Genomic DNA, 23,091 nt, shown 5'->3' with positions numbered 1-23,091 from the left:
CACACATGAGTCATAAGTCCTCAATTCACTTGAACGCACCCGTGTCATTTTGAGGCGTTTATGTGTCTAAATTGTTGTTAAACAGGTCAGTTAACAGTGACAACGGTTTTCAAGCAAGAATAAAAGGGCGAGCCATTAAACGTAAAGATGTCACTGATTGTCTCCGCTCAAATTATAAATGCACAAAAGGCCTCACATCTGCTGGAACAGGAGCAATTTTGATGGGCAGTTTACGCGAGGCGAAGTTGATTTTTAACGTGGGCACTGTTTCCACAGGTGTGTCGAAGAGAGAGCTTAAGTTTTCCGATTCCATTCTAATCGAATGTGGGCTACATTTGGATGTATACATCTCTTTACAGATTGGTGTGCATTCACTGAATAACTGTGTTATTGTATTATGGAAATTCACCAGGCTGCCTCGGTAGCCTTTGTTTAATGGCTTGAATGTAAATGTGCATAAGCTGTGGGTCCATATTTCCCCAGTGCAACTGCAACCGGCGTCCATTTTTTTCCAATCAAACTCTACTCTGACATTTTGAGATGGTGTTTATTAATCAAACTATACAGGTGTACTTTCTGTTTGTCCTTTCTCAGCCTCTGTAGAACATGGCGGCGCAATAAGGCGGACTCAGTGGAGTCCATTTCTGCGTGTACCCCATAAATCCTGCACACTGGCCCTTTAAAGTTTAATTAAAACATATGTAATTGTAGTCTTATGGAGTCATTAATATCTCTATCAGCACCAAGTGTTGACATCCCAGTATTGTCTTGCAGGTACATGCCTCGTCATCATATATTGGTAATTTCATTTCCTGCTTTGTTTTATTTCCAGCGACACATCAGCATAAAAGCCTCGCTGCTGTCTGAGGAACAGCGTCGAGCTTGAAACGCGTTGAGTAGCTGCCAGTCCGAGCCGTCAGCGTTGTGCGCTCTAATTGAAGCTATTACGCTTCACATTTTCCTGCGCTGAGCAGCTTCAACTTTCATGTGAAAATGATTGACTTCAAAAATGTATTTGCAGGCCAAAAACAACCACATAAGGTGTTAAATTTGTATTGAGTCTGATGTTTTTATGCCCATGTGTCCATTTTTGTTGCTTTTGGAGGTCTGCTGGCTTCAGGGTCCTTCATGGAGGATTTGAAACTACATTACTGAAGTATAAATGAGGGAATGTCAGCTAGACCTGTCATGGTTGTCTGGCACCATCTTTTATTACTGAAGATTGTTTGGGATGGAGCAGAAACAATACCTGGCTAACAACACAGCACAGTACAATACAACGAGAGACCTGCAATAATGGCAGCGCACATGATGACTGGGATTGGCAACACAGGTCAACAACAATGGATTCTTTGATAAGCATCAATCAAGCTGCCAGCCCTCTTGGGGCTTTGATCGAGTGGTTGTGTGTTGTTGCTGAGAGGCTGGCTGGGGATGGAGGTTGGTGGGGAACTGATAATGGGCTTCAGCGAATCACAAGAGATGAACCCCCATTGCGAGATGGAAGAGAGGAAGGAAAGAGGATGGAGGAGAGAGCAGCAGGGCGAATGAGTAAGAGAGGAGAAAAAAGAACGGATGGAGCGAGCTGGATGAGGAGGGAGGGTAGATTGGGCCCTGGCCGACTCCTCCGCCGCCCATATTCCCCCACTGGATGACCAGCACACAGACAGCCAGGCACCATGACGGACACTCTCCTCCTCTAATGAGTCCCAGTCACAGCTGAACACACCGCTGTGCTTTACAGCACCAACAGAGAGGCCTGCCACCATGAAAAACCGACTGCCTGCTACAATTGCAAACACCACAACAAATACACAGAGTCAAATGGGGTCCTCCTGTGGTATATCTCCAATATAATTATGTTTGTTTGTGTCTTTGAAGGTGTGTAAGGGCTGTTTTTCCAGCCTCTTGCCATCGCAGGCGACCAGGACACCTGCGGCGTGTTCGCAGCACGCACTCACTCTGCCTTGCTTTCGCCTCTTTGCCACCTGTTCTGTCTTCTTCCCGAGTGGAGCCAGCCAAGTGCCTACGCCATGTAGCAGCATATCACATAGGCAGACTCTTTTGGCTCCAGGGAGGGAACAAAAAAAAAAAAAAAAAAAAAAGCTTGCATCGTGGAGCGTTCACTCACATTTCACATTGACTAAATCCATTCAGTAATCTCCTTATGCGTGTGACATGGCAGTATCAGAGGAGGTTGTTGAGGTAACTGTCAGGGAATTTGACGCGAGTTCCCTTGTCACAGTCGCTTTGGCTCGCTCCCGTCACTCAGCCCTTCGCGCCCTGAGGGCCGGCTGACAAGAGCAGCATTGGCAGGAAGAGGAACGGCGGAGAGGATGTCCTGGAGGGCACTTATTCCAAATACAGTCTGGATACAACCTGCCAGTTCACATTGGAAAGGCGTCCGTGCACATTCTGCTCCGGCCTGTGGAAAAAGTCTTTGATCAAATAAGTGGCATTGATTTGGCGGAGCCCGAGTCTTTGTTGCTGTATGTATATTGATTTTGTCCATCTTTGACATGTCGGGCAGGGGGTGAGCAGTAATGTGAAAAATGACGCCCCTCTCTGCCAGAGAGCCAATGAGGCAAGGCCAAAACACAGCAGGGAACCCTGCCATTAAAGCAGTGCCCTCTGCCCAGCCACATTACAGTCTATTATTTTTAAACTGGGGTCTCTTCATGCAATTGGCACTTACAAAAAACATGGCAGCAACTGCAACTCCCATTTTTCTCAGCACCCTTTGTAGCTCAGGCCCAAAACACACAAACACACCCGCACACACCACGAGCCATCTGAGTGTACGAGTGTAATCTAGTCCTCGCCCTGAGTCTCCTGTGGGTGTCTGTGGTTTGCTGTGCCAGTGAAATGAAAGCAGGCCTCTCTAATAACAGCGAATTTAATACCAGCACTAGTCCCTTAATGAGAGTGCCCTGTGTTTGCTCTAGGCTCATATCCGCAGCACCAGTGGGAGAGGAGGCGAGGATGGGAGGAAGGAGGGAAATGTAGTTAAAGTCTCCCATTAGCATCACCTCCAGGGCATGCACGCGCGCTCTCCGGGCGGCGGTGGGGGCGGCGGACTCTGTGCCGAGCGTGGGGTGGCACGAGGGGCCGCGAGATGCCCGTCCTTGCCTCTGCACAGCTGGAGCTGCTCGGATGGCGGAGTGCGCCGCCATTAATAACACACTGAAATTACTATGGCGCTTATTAGAAAACAGCACGACACTGGAGATCGGATGAGAAACAATCTGCTACAATACAGGAGAGGAGCCTTCGGAACGGACGGGGATGATAAATGATGTAAAACAGGGAAATAGAAGATAAATCCAATGTTCCTCCATATCATCTGATGGAGGGTGAGTACCTAAGAATAAAAGATCAAAGAAGGAAGGGTGTGGGAGTGTGAAATCATTTTGAGAGTGTGTGCGCATATTTGGTGGGTGTGTATAATATTACATTACATGCAAACATGAGAGGAAAAAAAAAAAGAACAAGAGCTGGAAGATGAAAGCGTCACATCCAGTCAGGTGACGGGGATGTTTCCACGATGGTCAAACCAGCGATCCGTTAGCAAATTAGCATGTCGGCGATATCAAGGAATATAACTAAACAAAAACAAAGCATTGCAATCATCTCTGCTTTAATAGTCTTGGTGAGGTCCCCTGAGTGTTTACTAAACAGAGTGATTGCGGTGGAGATTTGAATATTTAATAACAGGAAGAGATTGGAGAGGAGCAGCGTCTGGGGAGAACAACAATCCGTTTGGACTCACTGGGCAAATGAGGGAAACTAGGCTGAGCTCATTGAATTTGTCCCTGTGGTATTAATGAATTTTAAATGAATTTTATGGAATAGCCATAAATACACTTCGAAAACAGTGAGCAGGGAGCGCCGCCTCACATGGAGACAGAGTATCTGTCTCTTTAGAATGAAGGTGCCCTGAAACCACAGCTTTGGGTATTAGGGAGCAGGCAGACAGATGTGAGGCTTATCAGGATTGGAAAACTCTCTGAGGTAGATTTTTGGTGGAGACATTTATTCTCCGCCAGCGACGGTAGGAAATGCCTCTCCTCTGGGACACACGCTTTCAACTCAATATATTTCTCAATCCATCATATTGCGCACTTACAGGGATCAAACACACCTACACATGTAGATTGGGTTTTACAAAACATCCCAAAACTTAACGTGTCGTCGCGCGAGCTTTGAGTTCAAAGTTTATCTCTGAACTCTTTCTTTCTGATCAGCGACACGCTCGGCACACCTATTAAACATCAAACAGCACCGCCAGCGTACGTTTCAGCAACTGGAAGAGCAGCGTGTGTCTCCAACCTCGGCGCGGGGATGTGCGTGTTACCATAGAAACAGTTTAAATATTTTTTAATTGCATGCAACTGCAATCCAGCAGACACACAAATCAACACAAGAGAGGCCAAACACCTTCATTTCGAATCTCCAGATTAAAACTTTTAATAAGTCACTTCAGAATGAGAACACATCAGCGTTTATGCTACACCTGGAACTGATACACACACTAATACACAACTAATACACACACACACACACACACACACAGCGCTGTACTCCATCAACACCACCAGTCATGTTAGAAATATGGCCAGTTTCATCGATTTTAACTTTGATTTAAAACAAAGTGCTGCTCTATTTTTCATCGATAGATAAAGTGATTCTGGGAAAATCAATGGCCTGCTCTCATTTTCTTCTTCTCTGGTCAAGTCTGTATCCGTGCCGCCGTCTGCTTCTGCTACTCGCTTGCTTATACAAGTTTTCATGGTCTCTCAGTCACATCAGTTGCTGTTAAGGTGTTGCAGCTGATTGAGATTGGTGGCAGGTGTGTCCTGTGCAGGCTGGTAGTTGAGTCATTACAGCGGCAATAAATACACCGGTTTGCACCCAGAAGTACTTTACATAAGTAAAAGTAGCAGTACTGCTGCGTAGAGTCATGCATTTAAAACTTAGAGAAGTAGAAAAGTATGAGCCTGAAACTACACTTAAAGTACCAAAAGTAAGTAAAGTTCTCATTACGCAGAATAATTATTTCAGAATATTTTATATTACCGGATTTTAATTGTTGATACGTTAACGTGTACATCACTTTAATGCTGCTGCGTGGTAAAGCTGGGGCTAATTTTAATGACCTAATATACTACGTGGTAGCTTGTGATTGTTTCCCCCTGGGGATCAATAAAGTCTTATCTTGACCTATAAAAAGACGTGATAATTTATTAGTTAATTATTTTTTGTATTAATAATCTGAGTGTGCGAAGTAACTAGAAACTATAGTTATCAATAACTTGCGGAGGCAGAGCTGGCCCGGTGCATTCAGTGCCTGCTTCGGGCCCCTGTGGCCACTAGAAAGCCCCAAGAATGGTTGAAATGTCCCACAAATACACCATGTCTAAAAATAAGCACAGTCAGACTAGTTAGGCTCCAGTCCTGTGGGTAGAACATGTCAGGGCCCCATGTCAGTGGACAGGTGATGTTGATGCATGGATTTGATTGGCCCAGGTGCTGCAGCAATTAGTTATGTGCCGAATTTACAGGAGGGGACAAATGAAGAAGTTGACGTAGACAGCGCTGATTGACTTGATTGTTGGTCTCAACAGCTCACAAAACTCTTTATTTTTAGGATTTTTTAAAGGGAGTCTGGTATTTATACAGAAGTATGCAGTATGTGCGTGTGTTCCACACATGTTTAATGATTGTGTGTGCTGCTTCTATATTGCATATGTGTGATTATTGTGTTTGCAATGAGGATGTTGCTGAAACCTCTGATTTGAGGTCTGAGGGCATAATTCTTAATGCAAATCTATTGAATGAACGCATGCTTACTGTGTGTGTGTGTGTGTGTGTGTTTTGTGTATTATTGTAATGAAAGGATTAAACCCGCTTTAGAGATTGCATGAATGTTGTTGCTTTATTGTTGTCCTCATTAAGCAAATAATAGTTTTATATTGTTACAGTTATATACCGTATAGTCATAGTATATACTTAGTAGTTTTATTTCGTAGTTCTCAGCTCCAGGCGAAGTAAGGAGGGCCCCCAAAAGAAAATCTTGCCTCGGGCCCCCTGATGTCTCGAGCCGCGCCTGTGTGGAGTGAAAAGTGCAATATTTCCCTCTGAAATGGAGTAGAAGTAGAAAATGGAAACACTCATGTATAGTACATCAAAATTGTACTGAAGCACAGTACTTGAGTAAATGTACTTCCACCACTGCACCTGGGGTACAAGTACCCACATTTAGGAATCAGTGTTTTGGACTCACCAAGTCGTTTGGCCCTTCTAAGGTTGAGTGAAACAGCCAAATACTCTGAGGTTTAAATAACACACATTCCAATAACACGCAGCTAATTGCAACAGCAAAAACACCGAAATGTTGGCTTCATGAAAAACACACATGGCCATATGCAGACGCACACACACAGAGTGAGACGATTTCTTGCAAGCCCGGTCCAGGTCTATTAGGCAGGCATCAGGCATTCGCTGTGGGCCAGGTCTGGCTGGGCTCCCAGGTTAGAGGACGTCTCCTCCTGGCCCTCTCTTACCATCTGCTCCGTCCAGAAGGCCTGCACCACTGGGGGGAGGAGGAGGGAGCTGGCCCACCAGATACAGCCCAGAGGAGAGTGGAGGGAGTGGAGGGGAGGGGAGGGGTATGCTGAGGAGCAGGGAGGGGTTGGGCGGCGGTGTGCCGGGGCTGATGGAGGAGCAGAGAGGGCTGGAGGTGTTCAAAGGGCTGAGCGAGAGGGGTGGAGGTGGTTGGTGGCGGGACAAGGAAGGGGGGACAGGCGGGGCAGGGCAGGGCTCAGGTGCTCCGGGGGGAGTTACAGGGTCGTCTGTTACCTGTCCACCTCTGACCAAAGCCATCTGCTGCAGGGAGAGGGAGAGGAGGCGGGGGGGCAGGGAGCAGACGCTTGGAAAGAAATGTCGAAAAGATGAAAAAGAAGGTGCTGATGTGAGATCCAAATTTGTGTTCCGCATTTTGGTTCTAATTAGCATTTCATATTGTGCTCAGGCATGTCCGTTTTTCTAACAAGGCAAGGTAATTGAGAAAGAGAGAGGTAATCGAGAACGGAGGGAAATAATATTAATGATGGATTGAGTGGGTGAAGGAGCGAGCGAGAGAAAGAGAAAGAAATGGTTCTTTTCTGCATGGATATGAGAGTTTAATTGGACACTGCGCTTTCGACTGGGTGGATGCAGGGGCTGCTGCTGCTGCTGACGCAGGGAGTTTTGGAAAAATTGGGTTTGAAACAAGAGGGAAATTTCCTCTCTGAAATGAGAGATGGAGCGATATGGGAGAGCTAACACAGGACAAAGAAACAGGTCAGGCACTTCATCTGAACATTACTTTCTCCCCTCTGCCAAATCCCATTCCAAATGAAAAATGCCAGAGTTGGCAATAGAAATTTATCACAGCGTTGCATACGGGCCTCTGATCTCTCATCCACTGGCATTATAATTGACACTTCAGGAAAATGCAGCGAGGATGCCCAAGGATATAGAGAACGTATATCCCCGCTTGTCTGTTACAGCTATGTCCTTTTGTCCTGCTCGACTGTGGCTCCCTCCGAGCCAAACGCAAGGAAACAGACGAAAAGGACTGCTGAAGGTGAGTGGAAGAGATTGAGGCGTTGGGACTTAAGGATGGACAGAGCTTAAGCAGTGGATTTACACAGAGGGCAGCCTGCCCATCAAACGCCGGTCGAGCTGAAATTTAGAAACGCTTTAGCCGCTGTCCGTGGCCACCGAGATCACAATTTCCTCCCAGAGAAAGAGCCCTTATTGTTTGTTGCTGGTGGCTTAACACTTTCCATGTATTGTGTGCTCGAGCATTTTCATTTCACAAAGAGTTCAACAAAGACATTTTAAAGAAAATTACGCCGCAAATCAACAATTGATTGTCAAAGGTTAAAAAAATAAAGTAATATCAACCAGTGAAAATCTCAAAAATAAACACAGCATGGCCGCGCGATGCTTAATAACTCCAGAACAGCGGAGGCAATCTAAATTACTTTCATCTCCACCAGCAATTCAAAATGCGAGCGCAGAATCGTTGTATACAATTTATCACATCGTGGCTGCAGACATCATCAAAATTTGTGGGAGAGCTGGAAGCTGTCGGGGGTGTGCGCTGCACCTCCGGCCCTGACGGAGAGGAGAATGACAGGACTTTCACTCACCAAACACATCACCACAGGCACCGTTTCCACACATTTCTGTAAAAAATGAGCGGATATTGATGATGCGCTTTGAGAGAAGCAAAGAGAGTTGCCCATCACGTCATCCATCACAGTGTGATTGTGGGCAAAAATCCCAGAATATGTGAATCTACATACTTCCTCGCAGTAATTATCATGCAGACAAATGTTGCTTTTTCGTCTTTAGTGATGATTGAAACACACATATAACATAGATTCAAACTGGAGCCACGTCTTTGAAGTTTCTCTGGTTGCTGTTCCACACTCTCGTTCTTGGTGCTTGTCCCTGGAAATATTGATGCATTTTCACTTCCTGGCAGCAGCATCAAGGGTTTGTTTGAATTACAGAAGAAAACTCTCGAATTACTGCTTTAAGTGGCTGTAAACTAAATTTAATGTGACTTGTTTGCCAGAGAAAATTGCTTCAAAAGTTGGATCTCTTCAGAGATCCATAGAGGCTTATGGATGGGCTCAAACTTGGTATTTTTTTCTTTCTTCTCAGTGAAGAGTCTCAACACTTGAAATACCGATGCGGTTTTGCATCCTGACATTTCTTATTTCTTCATCATTTACGGTTTAATGTCTGATAAAAAAGAAGATTTTGTTGTTTGTATGAATTACTGGTGACGCAAGTCATGCAGAATGAGGGTGGGGGTTGTGAATAGGATGTGTAGGAGGCGTAGTCATGCTGCTGGTCACCAGTAGAGGTCAATAAAGGTCATATTGAGTCATGTCATATTGAGAAGAACATCCAACCCAATAAAATCATTTCTTTTAATGCTGTACAGATCAGTTTTATGAGTCCATTTTTGGAAATCAGTGCTCAAAGTGGTGAGCCAGTGATTTAGTGTTGCACTTTCATAAAGTTGGGGGATTCACAACGGACAGATTTGAAAAAGAATCGTCAAAATTGAAGCAGCAGAGGCTGAGACATCCTGAGTTTTTAGTGCTTATTATGACTTATTAATTAGACCCTTTGCCTCCTGAGCGTCCACCTGTTCCAAACATTCGTTTACAGCTGTTTTCACTTCTTGTGATAAGTAAACTGAACTTTATGTGTAAAGTTGGTGCACGGGCTCTTTAATTTGAAGAGCGGACAGCATGATGACATCAACAAATCCTGCTTCATAGACCGCAAAAGATGAGACAGCTGCTTCAAGCCGTGGAGATTTTACTGCAGCATGGGAGCGATGTTAGCTGGAAACCCTACAACCCTTTGATTATTAATATTCTCAGACAATCATTCTGAGCTCTGACTTCCTGTTAAGTCATTGCAGTGTTAAAGAAAAAAAAAGTGAAATGTCCCTTTAACCATGGTGCTGATGTAAACACTGTTTTTCAGGCTGCTTTCCCAAAGACACAGAAGTTGAGTCAACTTCCTGATAGATGGAGCCGACAGATGAGGGGCCACCAGCCTCCCAGCCGGCGGCCAGTGGCATTGCCAGACTTGGCCGGCGATATCCAGTTTTTAGCATCTCTCCCCTGCCGTGCCACAATTAGCAGTCATTAGCAGCTCTGGGGAACGTGGGGTGGGTGAGGGGTTGGGAAGCGTCGGGGCTGGGGACAGACTCCAACAGCATGGCAAGAGCTTACAGTGCTAATCAGGTATGCTTCTCCATCCCTTGACTCCACTCATGCACGCCTCCACAGCAAACACACTCCCTTTGATGTGTGTATGTGGTCATTACTGTGCTCGAAGCAGCAGGCAGCGAAAAACAAAAGGGACATACACACACTGTCTGTCATGTAAAGATTGAAGCCGATGAGATGGAGTACTTAACACAGTCGAGAAATCCCGGGGGATCAATACTTAGCCGGAGTTATTACTCAGTGTATTACATTTATATTGGCACCACGGCTCTGAAAAGCCACCCGCGATGAACCACGTGAAATTGATGTCAAAGGTGACTCCGCGAGAAAGGAGCATAAAAGATAATGTGGAAGCAAAACCAAATAAGAGCAGAATCCAGACGGCAGGTTAGCATCATAAGCACACCGGAGCAAACCTGGATGGCCATTCACACTGATATGGACTCGCTGAATGGCCATACACGGCAAAGTGGGCCTCTGAAAAATGACATTGATGCATAGAGGGAAGCTCCAGAAGAGGAGTGACTTCTCTTTTCCATGGCAGGAGACTGACAGCTTGTCCTCTACCATGGCCCTCCCCAGCTCTCTGAGCGGCGGGACGGCACCATCTCACCCCCCCCACCCTCACCACCCCCCCCCGCTGTGATTTGTGCGCCCGATCACAGAGGCGGCCACTTCTACAGCTGCTATATTGTCAGGGCTAAGCGAGCTGTGGCATGTGGAGCCGCTGCTGTGTGTATTTCTGTGCGTGTGTGTGGTTGTGTAGCTATCTATGAAAGGAAGACATTAATTTGCTGTATCATTTCATGCTGGGACAGTCACCCCCACCCTCCACACACACACACGCGCACACATGCTCACACACACACTTTTTGTGCTCTGAAGCTATAGCTCTATAGCTGGCCTGTCTGCCATAATAAACAGCTCATGTTGGAAGAACTGAATTTAAACCAGGGCCATATCGCATATTTCTGTACATGAGAGGAGGGGGGCCGAGAGAGAAACACATCAATAAAGATGACACCGTTTAAGAGGCAGACAACCTTTACAAAAGAGCGCCGGGTTTAATGGGCTGGCCGCGTGGCTCATAAACCACAACCGCATCCGACTGCAACGGAGACCGAGAGCCAGCTTTGCTCAAGGCTGCTGCAGAGAAATGTTGCTGCTCTGGATGCAGCGTCGGGTATTTCTGCATGAGTCAGCCAGTCAGTCACAACTGCAAGAAATCACACAATCCAGGCCCAAGAAGTGTGGAGCGATCGGCCGCGATGAGGAGGCGACGTGTGTGGAGCCAGCAGCCACAGCTGATAACCACAACAGCACAGCGATAGAGTAGCACTCGCTTCCCAGGGCCAAGTGTCTGCATCATGACAGCCGTTTTCCGGGTTTCATTACTTGCTTTCTGCTGCTGTGCTCACAAGCACGTCACCTAATGATGAGCAATCAGAGGGACACTGCTAATAAAGTCAAGCTCTGCACTTCAGTACAATTTTGCAGTTTACTTGCTTGCAACATTAGACGTTTACCTCACTACATTTCTTCAGGAAGTATTGGCCAGTAAAACCAATTCTGATTCAGTTTTTCATATATCGTCCTGCATGCAGCCTCTCTTAAAGGTGCAGATTTAGCTGTAAATAGATAAAATGACCACAGGTGAATCCAGTATCTCAGAGGACGATATCATTAGAAACCACAGCATCACGTAACTGGTTGCAGCTTGTAACACCAGCTTCATTAATCACTAATTAATTAGAGAAAAAGCAGGGAGATTGTTGACTTCCTCGGCCATCTTGGCCAGGATCAGCTTTTATGAAACACACACCGCTGAGAGCAAACTCTGCTCAGGAATCTCACAAATGAACCATGAGTGTGTAATAATCGAACAAGAGACAGTGACAGGGTAGCAGACACAAAGCCACTGGAATATCTACAAGCATATCGTATCATTTAGATGTAAATGTATGCAAATACATGCAAAACCAGACACTGACCTCAACTCGCCAGACACAAGAGCAGTAAATATCCAAATTTCGAAGTTTCAACCATCTTCTATTTTGCCAGCTGCCAAAAACACTCAACATTTTTTCTCATTAATATGCAAATGTGGGGAATCAGATTTGTGTATTGGATTGAATTAATCCCTGCCACCCCTTCTGCTTGTGCTGTAATCACAAATTACAGACAGGCGTCTGACGGTAGGCTAAAGCCTCGAATCCTGTCAGAGGGTCTTTTACCTCGGGGGAGAAATCCCAATCAACACAACTGGTCAGACACAAAGATACGGCTGCAGCATAGTAATGTGGCATATCCGCTGTCAGTTTCAAAGGGATATTAATTCTCCCTTTTCTCTTTTCCTTATCTCTCTGTTCTTGGAGCGTCAGTGTGGAGCCGCTACAGTAGGCCCGTGCCGTGGCCAGTTTCCTGACATGTTAATCAGCGGGCAATTTGTTCACATTTAACAAGGGAGATGTTTGAGGAGATAAAATGCCTCCATCCTCTCCGCGCAATTCCTCAAGATTTGGAGTTAATGAGGAGGGTGCATGTGATGAAAAAAATGAGATCAGAGGGGCGCCACTGCTATTCATCTTCCTTTAAATGGATCCTATAAACACCAGAACAAAAGCTAAATATTTAGGCAGGGGTAGCTTAATCAAATCAGTGTGAATGGTCAAAAACACGCCTGCATCCCGTAGAAGCCCCCCTGCCTCTCATAGCTGTAATGTTATACTGTTACTGTTGAGCGTTTGCGTTTCCAGTTGCAAACCTGTTTACGTGTGCAGTACCGCCTTAATCCTAATTTAATTGAACATGTGTAATGTGTCTCCTCAGCAGTCTCTGGCAGACCCAGATGGTTGCGTAATGAAATAATAAAATGACACCAACATACACCTGTAAGATGAGCGTCAGGTGAGCTGGGCGGACCGCTGAGATGTTCATAAGCAGAGCCACGCTGAGGAGCGAAGGCGCGACGTCCCCTGTGGGCAGCGTCGGCGGTTACACCTGCGCGCGAGGGGACGCAGCACGCGGGGAAATGCGACGGGCCTCGTTCAGATGACAAAGCGGGGCAGACGACGGGCGTAGCGGCGTTATTTCAACTCCCCTCTGACAGTACTCTAATTTAATGAGGCACACTGAGCGCTCGGGTGAGTCTCTGTCTCACTTTGTCTGGAGCAAGGTCAACGTGCAAACACAAGGGCGCGCGGAGGAAAACAGCAGCAAAACAAAGCCAGGCCTTGTAAAGAAGAAGAAAAAAAGAAAAAGAAAAGGCCAGATTACAAACCACCAGCAGTGCAAACAAGAAAGTCCACGCCGGCAGCCCAGAATATAGCAATAATTAAACTGTAATAGCAGACATGTTGTAAACACTGTTTGCTGTGCAGAGGGCGGTGACAGCGTCGTACTGATGAGGGGACCCGGCCAGATTATTAAACGGTGTCGCGCGCCTCCCCTGATGCGCTAAAGTGCGACACTGCAAACATCGCTATCACACAGCCAAGCAACAACAACAACAACAGCAATCTCTTCCAAACACACACACACACACACACACACACACACACACACACACACACACACACACACACACACGCAGACTTCGAGAGACTGTAACTCCAGCCTCTTGGCTTCACCACGTCCTTCCTCTCTCCATCTGTCTGTCACCACAGACAGGCGCGCCATCCCAGGCAGCAGTCGCCTGGCAACATGGCTCAGCCTCTGAACATATTTCCCAGTCCGGGTAAGATATACACTTTCAGCTACTGTGTTATTTCATTAGAACAGAGCATGTGGGTTTGTGTTTCTGCATCTCTGTCTCCAGCCACCTGCTTTTATTGGAGCCTGCCCCCGGAGTGTTTGCCGGGGGAATATTAAAAAGAGACTGCCGTTGAAGGGGATATTATAACATAATTAGCAGGGGTTCCGGGCTGGCACACCGCACGAAAACAGATGGCCTGCTAATTCTATTAGCAGGGCAGAGATGGCCGCATAGCTTTTAACACTGGTGGAGCGTTGTGACCTTCAAGCCCCTGGAAGTGGCCTGGTGCTCAGACCCCCAAACTATTACAAGATACTTTCGCTGACCCCGGGTACTTCCTATTAGACTCCTTATGAATTGGTACAACCTGTGGCTCCAGTTTCCATGTTTTGCTTTTAAATATATGCTGGTGCAGATAAGAATAACACCTTTAATTATGCTTCACAATGAGTGTGATTAAGTGGCAGAACAGTCACAATAACCAGCCCTGATTGGCTGAAGAGGCCTTTTTTTTTTTTTTTTTTAAAGCAGACTTGTCATAGCAGGAGAAACACAGGTGTTATTAATAAAAATAACAATGGCTCTGCTCTGTTATCTATCAGTGCGACAGTGAGCCAGCATGCACCGTACCAGCAATACCAAGAAACTGAAGCAGCTAAATGGAATTCGGCCCTCATTAATTTTATTATTCACACCTGTGCTTTTCTTGCTGCGACATGCCAAAATATCTTCTGTGTAAAAAGCCGCTGTAACTCAAATTAGCTGATAAATGGGGGCTCTCCACCTTCCTCACAGGAGACACTTTGACTTGTCATAGCAAGCAAAACACAGGTGTAGCCCGCAACGTTAATCACGGCTCTGCTGTGTTACTGAATGCATCGCAGCCATAAATAATATTCATCTTTCACACCAGAAAGAATCAGATTCACACACGCTTCAGGAGTGGGTGGCGCAATAAGGTTGATGCTGTAGTAACCACTTGCATGGCGTGAGGCGGCAGTTGTAGTTGTGGCTTTGCTGGAAGGCTACACTGGTGTTGTTTGTCATTCAGCAGATCATGTGACGCAGCTCACGCGAGAGCCCCTTCAGCCGAGTCCACTGATGGTGCAACTTCTCTTGAGCGAACTGTTGTTGGTTGCAGTGATTAATGCAGGTGTGACCGAGGCCTTTAGAGGCAAACCAGAACAAAAGCTGGATTTATGGCAGGCGGGTTTTGATTTATAGTTCAACCCCTGGATGTCTCCCATTCACGGCAGCACCGCCGCGCTGTATCGTGCTTTAATTATATTCCCGACCGTAGCCGTGTTTACTTTCTTTCATTTACATCAAGATACGTGCAAGAGTGGCTCGGTTCATTACTGTCTGTGCAGTGTGTGACAGGGAGCAGCGGGCAGAGGCCTTTCAGTGGAAGTGACTTTGTTAGATGTTTGTTACTGAAAAAAAGACGATAACTCTCAGCATCAGAAACTTGACCAATCACAGGTCTTGTGCTCCCTGTGGTCGCCTTAGCCCTGGCGTGCAGTTTAAGGAGGTGCACACGCTAATGACAAGTATTTTTCATCATATACTGCATATGTCTAAATGGTGGAAAACTGAAATGATTAACTTGCATAAAAAGGGAAGCTGTAATCAACAATTTGGCATCAAAATGTGCAGCAGAATTAAAGATAATGCCACTGTCATTCCTGATTCTTCATACATCTCATCCTCTCTCTGTTCAGTTTACTGTAACATCCCTGCTTTGGCCACAGACGCATCAACAACACTGCAGCCGCACTGCAAATGTTATCGGAGCATAAACCGCTCCAGATATTACATTCTGGAATATTAAAAATGTCATCTTTTATGTTTTTATTGCAAAACCCTCGTTCACGTTTGAGGATCTTTATCAGGACTGTGTGATTTTGATGAGGCCCAGCCTGGTCGAAGCAGTTTGGGAGATACTGAAAGTATTGAATCGGTACAGTTTCATAGGAGCTGAAGGTCTGGAGCAGCTGAATGCAGCAGCTTGACTGACCACATCCAAACCTCCGCTCTGCCCCGCATACTGAGCGGAGCCTCAGCCTCTGACTGTCATTCTCACACCCACTCACTTTTCATCTTTACCTCAGCCCGACGTTCTCCCTCCCAGGTTTCAATATGCCGTCCTTCATCCTTCATTTCTCAGAAGATTCCATTTACCTTCTCTATATATTTCACTGACACATTTTCCAGCCCTCTTTGCTCTTTCTTTCTGCACCCCACCTACCCCCCCATCCCTTTGCTGTCCCTCTCCTCTAAAGCAATCATCCTTCTTCCTTTCTCTCTTTATTTACATGACACCGAGGTTCTCTCAGAGGCAGGCGCGGATGGCAAAAGGCAGGCTTTTACAAAATGGTTCAGGTTTAATATCTTCCCCTTGCTTTTCATCACAACCCAAGAGCTTCATAGCAGAACTAACAGTCCTCTCGTAATCGCATTGTCCTTCTGTAAATATCATGGGCCCAGTCTCATCTTTATTTTATTACCACCTCTATCACTAAGGACCCCCAGTGTGGACCAATATCGTTTAGGCTTGAGGGCCAGCCAACGCTCATCTCATATCATCCACCCCTGCCCTGCACGAAACACAGCATATGAAACACAAAGGACTTCCTCTGCACGGCATAAAATCCAAAGCAATTGTTAAATTTACATTTAGTCCATTACTATAGACTGAAACCAGAACTCTCAATCAACCTAATGATCTCAGAAAAACATATTTAGATTGAAGGATTTGGTACGAAGCTTTCATCAATCAAGTTGACAGGAAAGTGTAAAACATACTGTATAACAGGTTTAGACCAAAGTTGATCCAGTGTTTCGACATTTTGGGTCATTTGAGATTTGGCTTGTGCCTCAATGGTTTTATGGTTAAAAGAAATGTTTTCATAATGGAATGGAACCCTTACAGAAGAGGTAAATGCTGCTCAGACTTCTGCTAAAATGTACAAAGAACTGCAGAAACACAAACGATCATCAGGCTTTTTCATCTTTCTATGCTAGAACTCACAATTTTTGGCTGAATTGGCTGCAGGGACCGGGTGGCTGCGGCTCAGCAGGTAGGACGACTCATCTATTAATGACAAGGTTGGCAGCTCGATTCCCAACATATCAAAGTATTCTTGAGCAAGGCACTGAACCGGGATCCCTCCAGATGGTTGGGTCAGTGCCTTGCAAGGCAGCTTGTTGCCACTGGTGCATGGATGGGTAAATGAGAGGATAATTATGAAGTATTTTGGATGAAAGTGTCTGAATCTAAATGTAACAAACGTCCCAAATCTTACAATCACAGCAAGGCTGATAAATCAGGCAATAGTTTACTGCAGATAATCTGTGTTGGCATTGTGGTAGCTGTAAGAAAGTAATTTATTTTTCAACATGTCATCAACCAAAGTGTGCGCAGCCTGCACTGTTTACAAGACACTACACAAGCAATAACATAATGAGAGCGCAAGAACAAACAGAGTACACCTCAAATCATGCCAAACAATGTAAAGCCAAATATGAACACAGTCCTTCTCCTTCAACATTACAGCGGTAAACCAGCCTGCGTCTGTCACACATCAAACATAAAGCGCCTCCTGCACTGCTGGTCAGCATCAACACAAACTGAGCTGAGACTGTAAGCAGGCACTGAAGTCTCCAGTCAGCAGACATGAAAAGAAACCAGGACGTTCTCCAGACATGTTAAGGAAATACTTACATCTAAGATTGTGATCAAATTGGCAGCAGATCAAAATGTTTGAACCTCTCACAGATCACACAGGTGATGCTCTCTCTTCTCTGAAACTGAGCGGAAGCGTCTGGTTTCCACCGTCACTCATTTTCATATAGTATTGTTTTAATTCGACTAACACTACATATATGGGGCTGTTTTATATTTTATGTTTTACAGCCAGAAAACAGCTCATAGCTCTGTTTTGAACTGTGTCACCTTTTGTTTGCACATAATAACATCAAACCTCTGCATCATAATCTAGAATAGGACAGACACAAAATTTATACGACTGTGTTTTATAACCAAGATCCCAGTGTTCTATCAGCAGAGTCTGATGAGGCTTTCATTCCTTCTTCAAAGGTAAAATGGTCATGTAGAGTAAGGCCTAAGTACCTGTAATGCTCAGTGTTTGACAGAAATGTTGAGCCCAAATGAAATCTAAATGTAGCCTGTAACACATCTTTCTCCCTGAAGTGCATAACTCATCTTTGTTCATCCTCAGCCTCCATTTACTGCACCAGCAGCACACAACATTTAACACACTCTGAAATCATTTCCAGTCTCCGCAAAGAGGACTGTATCGTCTGCGTATAGAAGAACACCAACCATGAAGTCACCCGATCTGACAGTAAGAGCTGCTTCCTTAATTTCTAGCACTAAATCATTTATGTGTTTGATACCAAAGCAAATTGTTCTGTAGTCGATGATCTGCACACACAGAATGTTTCAGGCATGATACAATTTACCATCTATACCAGATTTTAGTCATTTGAAACTGAGAAAGTCATGATTTATGCAGTCAAAAGCTTTCTGAAACAGGAAAAGCAGGCCTCACTTTTTGTATTCTTGCATGAAAACAGACCAAAATATCCAGCCTATGAATACATACTCCTGACTCAAATATTTTAGTGATTATAACCTGTGATGGAGCGAACAGGGGGGCAGAGGGTGTGGCTGCCCGGGGCCCACGGTCCCTGATCTGCCTGAGTGAACATGCATTTCTGTTGTTCAGTTTTGAATGTGTGTCTTGGCTGCGGTGAGAAATAAAAAGCCAGACTCTTCTGCAGAGCAGAGACTGCCGAGGGGCTCTCGTTTTATGCAGCACACAGCACCAGAGGGGGCACTGTAGTCTGTCTGTATTGTCGTCGATGCCACCCCCTTAGTACCCCCTTAATAGGGCTCCGGCCACTCGGAGTCGATTTGGCTGCCGGGGGTTTTTACAGCTTGCAGCCTGTCTGCTGTAATTTGGTTTCCCTCGCTGTTTTTCATAACAATAAAGTGGAAGCAGAGGAAGAATCTTGTGGCCTCATGTGGTCCGCTCACAAACTTCTCCTCAACAGCTCAACTCTCCATGTTTGCAAAGTGTGCTGCTGCCGCCCACCAACCAAGCAACTGGAAATGCTAGCGAGTAGCATGAAGCTAGCTCTGCGCAGGTAGCTGTGGCCAGCATGCAGGAAACCAACCTTGATATGATTTTTGGATACTGAACATTTTGCGCATTTCATGTAGGTTTCACTACAGACTCAAGCTGCTGGATGAAAACCTGGAAAGTTGTTCCGCATTCATTATTTGTGAGGCCATTGGCTTGTTAGCTCTATGGCATTTTCAAAAAGAGCATTGCTTGTCGCTGCTTGTGTTGTGTTTGCTGTCGTGTCTGCTTTTGTATTGTAGGCCACACGCCGCTTGTGCACTTTGTTGTTGCGTGTTTGTTGTGTAGCTTGGTGCTTTGACTTTATGGGCATCCAACATCACCGAAGGTCAAACTGTGTATTCATTTGCTTTCTATCCTCGGTGGTCTGTCCGGCCAGACTTACTTTTTTATCTTTTGTCTGAATGAGGTTTGAGCATCATGAGCATCTTGTGGAGTCTTGCATCTCCATACAGCTTCCAAGCTGTATAAGGGCGCACTGTAGGTCCTCGCCCCCTCTGCAATGACAAATTGTAAAAACAAAAAAATGACAATCTTACTTCAGCATTAACTACAGAGAAAAACAGTCCACATTCAAGGTGCATGAGACGTACAAACAAGAGACTTTCCACAAAGACACATCAAAGTTCCAAAACTAGTTCAATCTGCTGAGGCAAATTCAAAGATGGGTGTAAAGAGTTATTAAAAATATTAATAACTTATTAATCTAAATATTTGATGCAGTGTGCACAGTAAAAGTTTCAGAGATTTATCATTTTTTACAGGGGTTGGCCTCCCACTGCTGCAGGAATATCCCCCTGATGGAGTCTAGACTGAGAGAAAGAGCGAAGAAAAAGACCTCTGGCTCGCAGAGGTTGAGCTGAAATCTGATTGAAGAGAAAGGTGTGAGAGCCCTCAGTCAGCTGATTGAGTTGGAAGTGGAAAAGGGAAAATCTAAATATAAAGCAGCAGGCCTGAAGGATCTTCATCCTTCATTGCATTCATTCAGTTTTCTGGTACACACTCCTGGAAATCCAATCATGGCGGAGCTGGCCACAGTGATGCGGGATCAGTGTTGGGAAGGTTACTTGTGAAATGTTACAGGATTTTCCACACAGACATTTCTTCTCGCGAGTATGTCTGAATTACCGGCCGTGACAGTATGCCTGATAACTGTTTCCACCTTTGGTCGGACCGTCAACATGCTGGCTCCCATCGAAAGCTCAGACCGATATTCACAGGCAGCTCAACAATAACTGAGTCATGTGCTCATACAACACACATGCACACACAAGCTTTACTTCACACTCCGCCTGAACTTCCTCTGAGGCTGAACAGATGTTTTGTCCAGCAGAGATCTGAGCTGCATCTTTCCCTCAGCGCTGAGGGGAAAACGGAGGAGAGAACAGTGTAGAGCTGCCCCTCAAATATCTAAAACACCCTGTGAACAATAATCTTTATTTCTGAAAGCGGACGTGCATCACACGACTGCACGCGTGCGGTTATGAAAAGTGTCTGTGAAGTTCCCTTTGTGAAGTCCTACATTATAATCCAGCAGCACAGCCTCTCCCCACTGTTTCTGGTTTATAGTGTGCATCGTGTCGTCAGCTGTTTATTAATGGATTCCCACTGGAGCAGCACATTCAACTCACAACTCACTGATTGCTGCAGCACAGGAGTGATTCAACCTACTTACTGTGCGGCCAGTTTATGAAAGCTTTCACACTGCTGTTCACTCGTTTCTGGGGAAAATTCCTCACTGTACAGCATGTGCACAGGCAACCATGTATGTTATGTTTGGAATAAACAGAAGAAGAGATGATGACTTCGCATGACGGACGAAGAAAGAGCTGCACTTTAGCCATAAATACAAAAATTACAAGTCATGAGCAGTTGTGGTTTCCAACGTTAATCAATGGTGAAATATTATTTTAGACTCCAGACAGCCTGCAATTACACACTCCAAATTAGCAGCAATGGAGCATTGCTACATATTGTACAAGGCATCATGCTAATAGTCATTAGCTGGAGCGACAGCACAATGATAATTATTATTCCCATCATTGCACATGCACCTTTGTGCAGCCACTGTAATTCATTCATTTATTTATTCACTCCGGATTTCATGATAATGTGGCTCATTAACACAACGCACATCACCTCGCGTCACATTTTTCAGGATCAGTCTCAAGATTACTGGCCGTGGACGCGTCGTGAATTCAGAGGAAAGCTTTCACGAGCACACACCTGCAAAGAAGAAAAGTCTTAATTCAAATGAGGAAGAGTCTTCAGGAGTGCTTGAGGGAAAAAAAGCCTTTGTTTTGCTGTCATATTCTGCTGCTCCATCATAATGATGCCACACGCTGGTTTGTTTATGGTGAAGGACGCTGAATACTGCTTTTCAGATAAAGTTTATTGTCTGGGTCTTTATATACAGTAAACTGGCCCGAAAAGAAAAACACATGCATGCATCTGATTTATTCATCACAAACAGAAACCGCCCACACACGCCACTCTTGAGTGATACGGCTGCTTGTTTTTTGTCATTTAATTGTTTTAATTTTCTGTTAATTATTTTCCTGAAATGGAAAATTAAACATCAGCGTTTGGGTCAGATGTTGGCGGTTACGAGGAGATCTACAATCAGAATTAAATGACTGACTGCTCTAATGCTGAGATGTAAAACGTTCACGGTCGGGGTGAGAACCGGACCCCAGGAGCACCTGAGAGACAGAAACAGAGGAAGACAAACTTGCAAAGCCTTACAAGTCAAGATAATTTTCAAGTGCAGGTGGGGGGAAATTGGCAGATTGAAGAAGAATAAGTAAGAGGCAAAAATCCTTTGCATTTTAATGAAAACTTTGGATTGAACGTAAATAAAGAAAGGAATACAGCAGTACATAAACAAAAAAAAAGCAAGCAAAAAAGCATCGACTTTGGGGCTTTTGATGGAATTCTTAACCAGACTGTGTGCGCGCGTGTGTGTGTGTGTGTGCATGTGTGTGCGAGAGAGACCGCTACACACTCGTGACGAGGAGGACTGACACACGAACTCACCTCGCTCAGGTGTGAGGAGAATGTGTGATGACTTCAGCTCGGACGCATCAGCTCACCTGAGCGATCAGGGGCTCGGGCGGAGGAGGGCAAACGGCCGTCTGAAGAATTCATGAGGTCCTGAAGAGAAACGTCTCATAAGCAGCGACGGTTTCACACAGTCAGCTGGACAGAGATGTCTGAAGTCTAATGAAGGGTAATGGCCAAAGTGATGGTCCAACATTCCTCACAGTGACCTTTCAGGTATGCAGGGGTCTGTTTGTGAGGCTGTGTGTGTGTGTGTGTGTGTGTGTGTGTGTGTGTGTGTGTGTGGCGGGAACAGCTTGCCTGATAAAAGTGGATGGAGCAAAGCTTCTTGAAGGACGAGTGACCTCATACATCATGCTGGCATTCCTCTGCACAGTGGTGAAATGAGGGATTTTCTATCCCACTCCCTTCCCACATTCGAGTACACGTACACACACACACACACACACACACACACACACACACCGTAGGTTTTCATCACTTCTGGGGACATTACATAGACTTGCATTCATTTACCTTGACCATAACCACTGCTTACATCATACTTGTCATGACGCGTTCCCTACACTCCTCCAACCCCTCATAGTTTGCCTAAACTCAACCCTTACTTTGACCTAAGTCTAACCTGACCTCTAAAAGCTTAAAGCTGCACTAATCATATTTATTTCAACAATGTGTTGAATGACCTTGGGGTAGTGTGTATGGGAAAAGGGCCACTAGTAGCTACAGAGAATTATCTCCCAATTCTGCAGTTTCCCTCAACTCTGCAGAGGATTTTAGCATCTAGCAGCTCGTTATTAGCTCGGTTTCCAGCTGTAGTCGGCAGCTGTTTTGGAAGTCGTGCACCCACTATTCACTACCTGTCCAGCCTCAAATGGCAGACAGACACAGTTGGCGACTAGCTGGTGAACATACTGAAGCGTTTAGCTGCTAAAGAGTGAGATGTGTCTCTCTGGAGTCTGTGAAGAACAGAACTAACAGGACTTTATTGTATTAAAATTTGCAACCTGAAACATGAAGGCTGATGTTGTTATGCGTCTGCTGGATGTGTAAATTGGCTACTGTTTGCTAACGCATCGCCCATATCACCTCTGTAAGGTGACAATATGTCAGCGCTGAATTTACAGCTTGTTTGACTGCAAAAAACAAATCAGTTAAAGCTGATTTTCAAAGTTTTCTGCCTGCACTAATTGTCCTGATATCTCTTGGTTTATGTAAAATACCAATCAAATGACAGGCAACCAACTAACCCCTCCCTGCCTTGATGTCATCAGCTGTGATCTAACAGTCCACACAAAGACAC

At 45.2% G+C, this 23,091-nt stretch overlaps 1 protein-coding gene across 3 annotated transcripts in view; it reads right to left on the bottom strand.

The window, feature by feature from the left end:
• Positions 1–23,091, bottom strand: part of spop (speckle type BTB/POZ protein) — a 140,357-nt gene that overhangs the window by 32,135 nt on the left and 85,131 nt on the right. For 2 of the 3 annotated variants that reach the window (XR_013078322.1, XM_076752881.1), the window contains one exon: positions 19,114–19,225. Coding sequence is in view for 2 of the 3 variants with exons in the window: in XM_076752881.1 (XP_076608996.1) it covers positions 19,118–19,225 (108 nt within the window). In the remaining variant the exon portion in view is untranslated. Of the gene's footprint in view, positions 1–19,001; positions 19,226–23,091 lie in introns of those variants that run through there. The other variant, XM_076752880.1, reaches the window with a different exon arrangement.

The sequence above is a fragment of the Chaetodon auriga genome, chromosome 16, assembly GCF_051107435.1.
Source record: "Chaetodon auriga isolate fChaAug3 chromosome 16, fChaAug3.hap1, whole genome shotgun sequence".
In the NCBI taxonomy this organism is placed as follows: domain Eukaryota; kingdom Metazoa; phylum Chordata; class Actinopteri; order Chaetodontiformes; family Chaetodontidae; genus Chaetodon; species Chaetodon auriga.
This window is presented reverse-complemented; position numbering and strand designations above follow the sequence as displayed.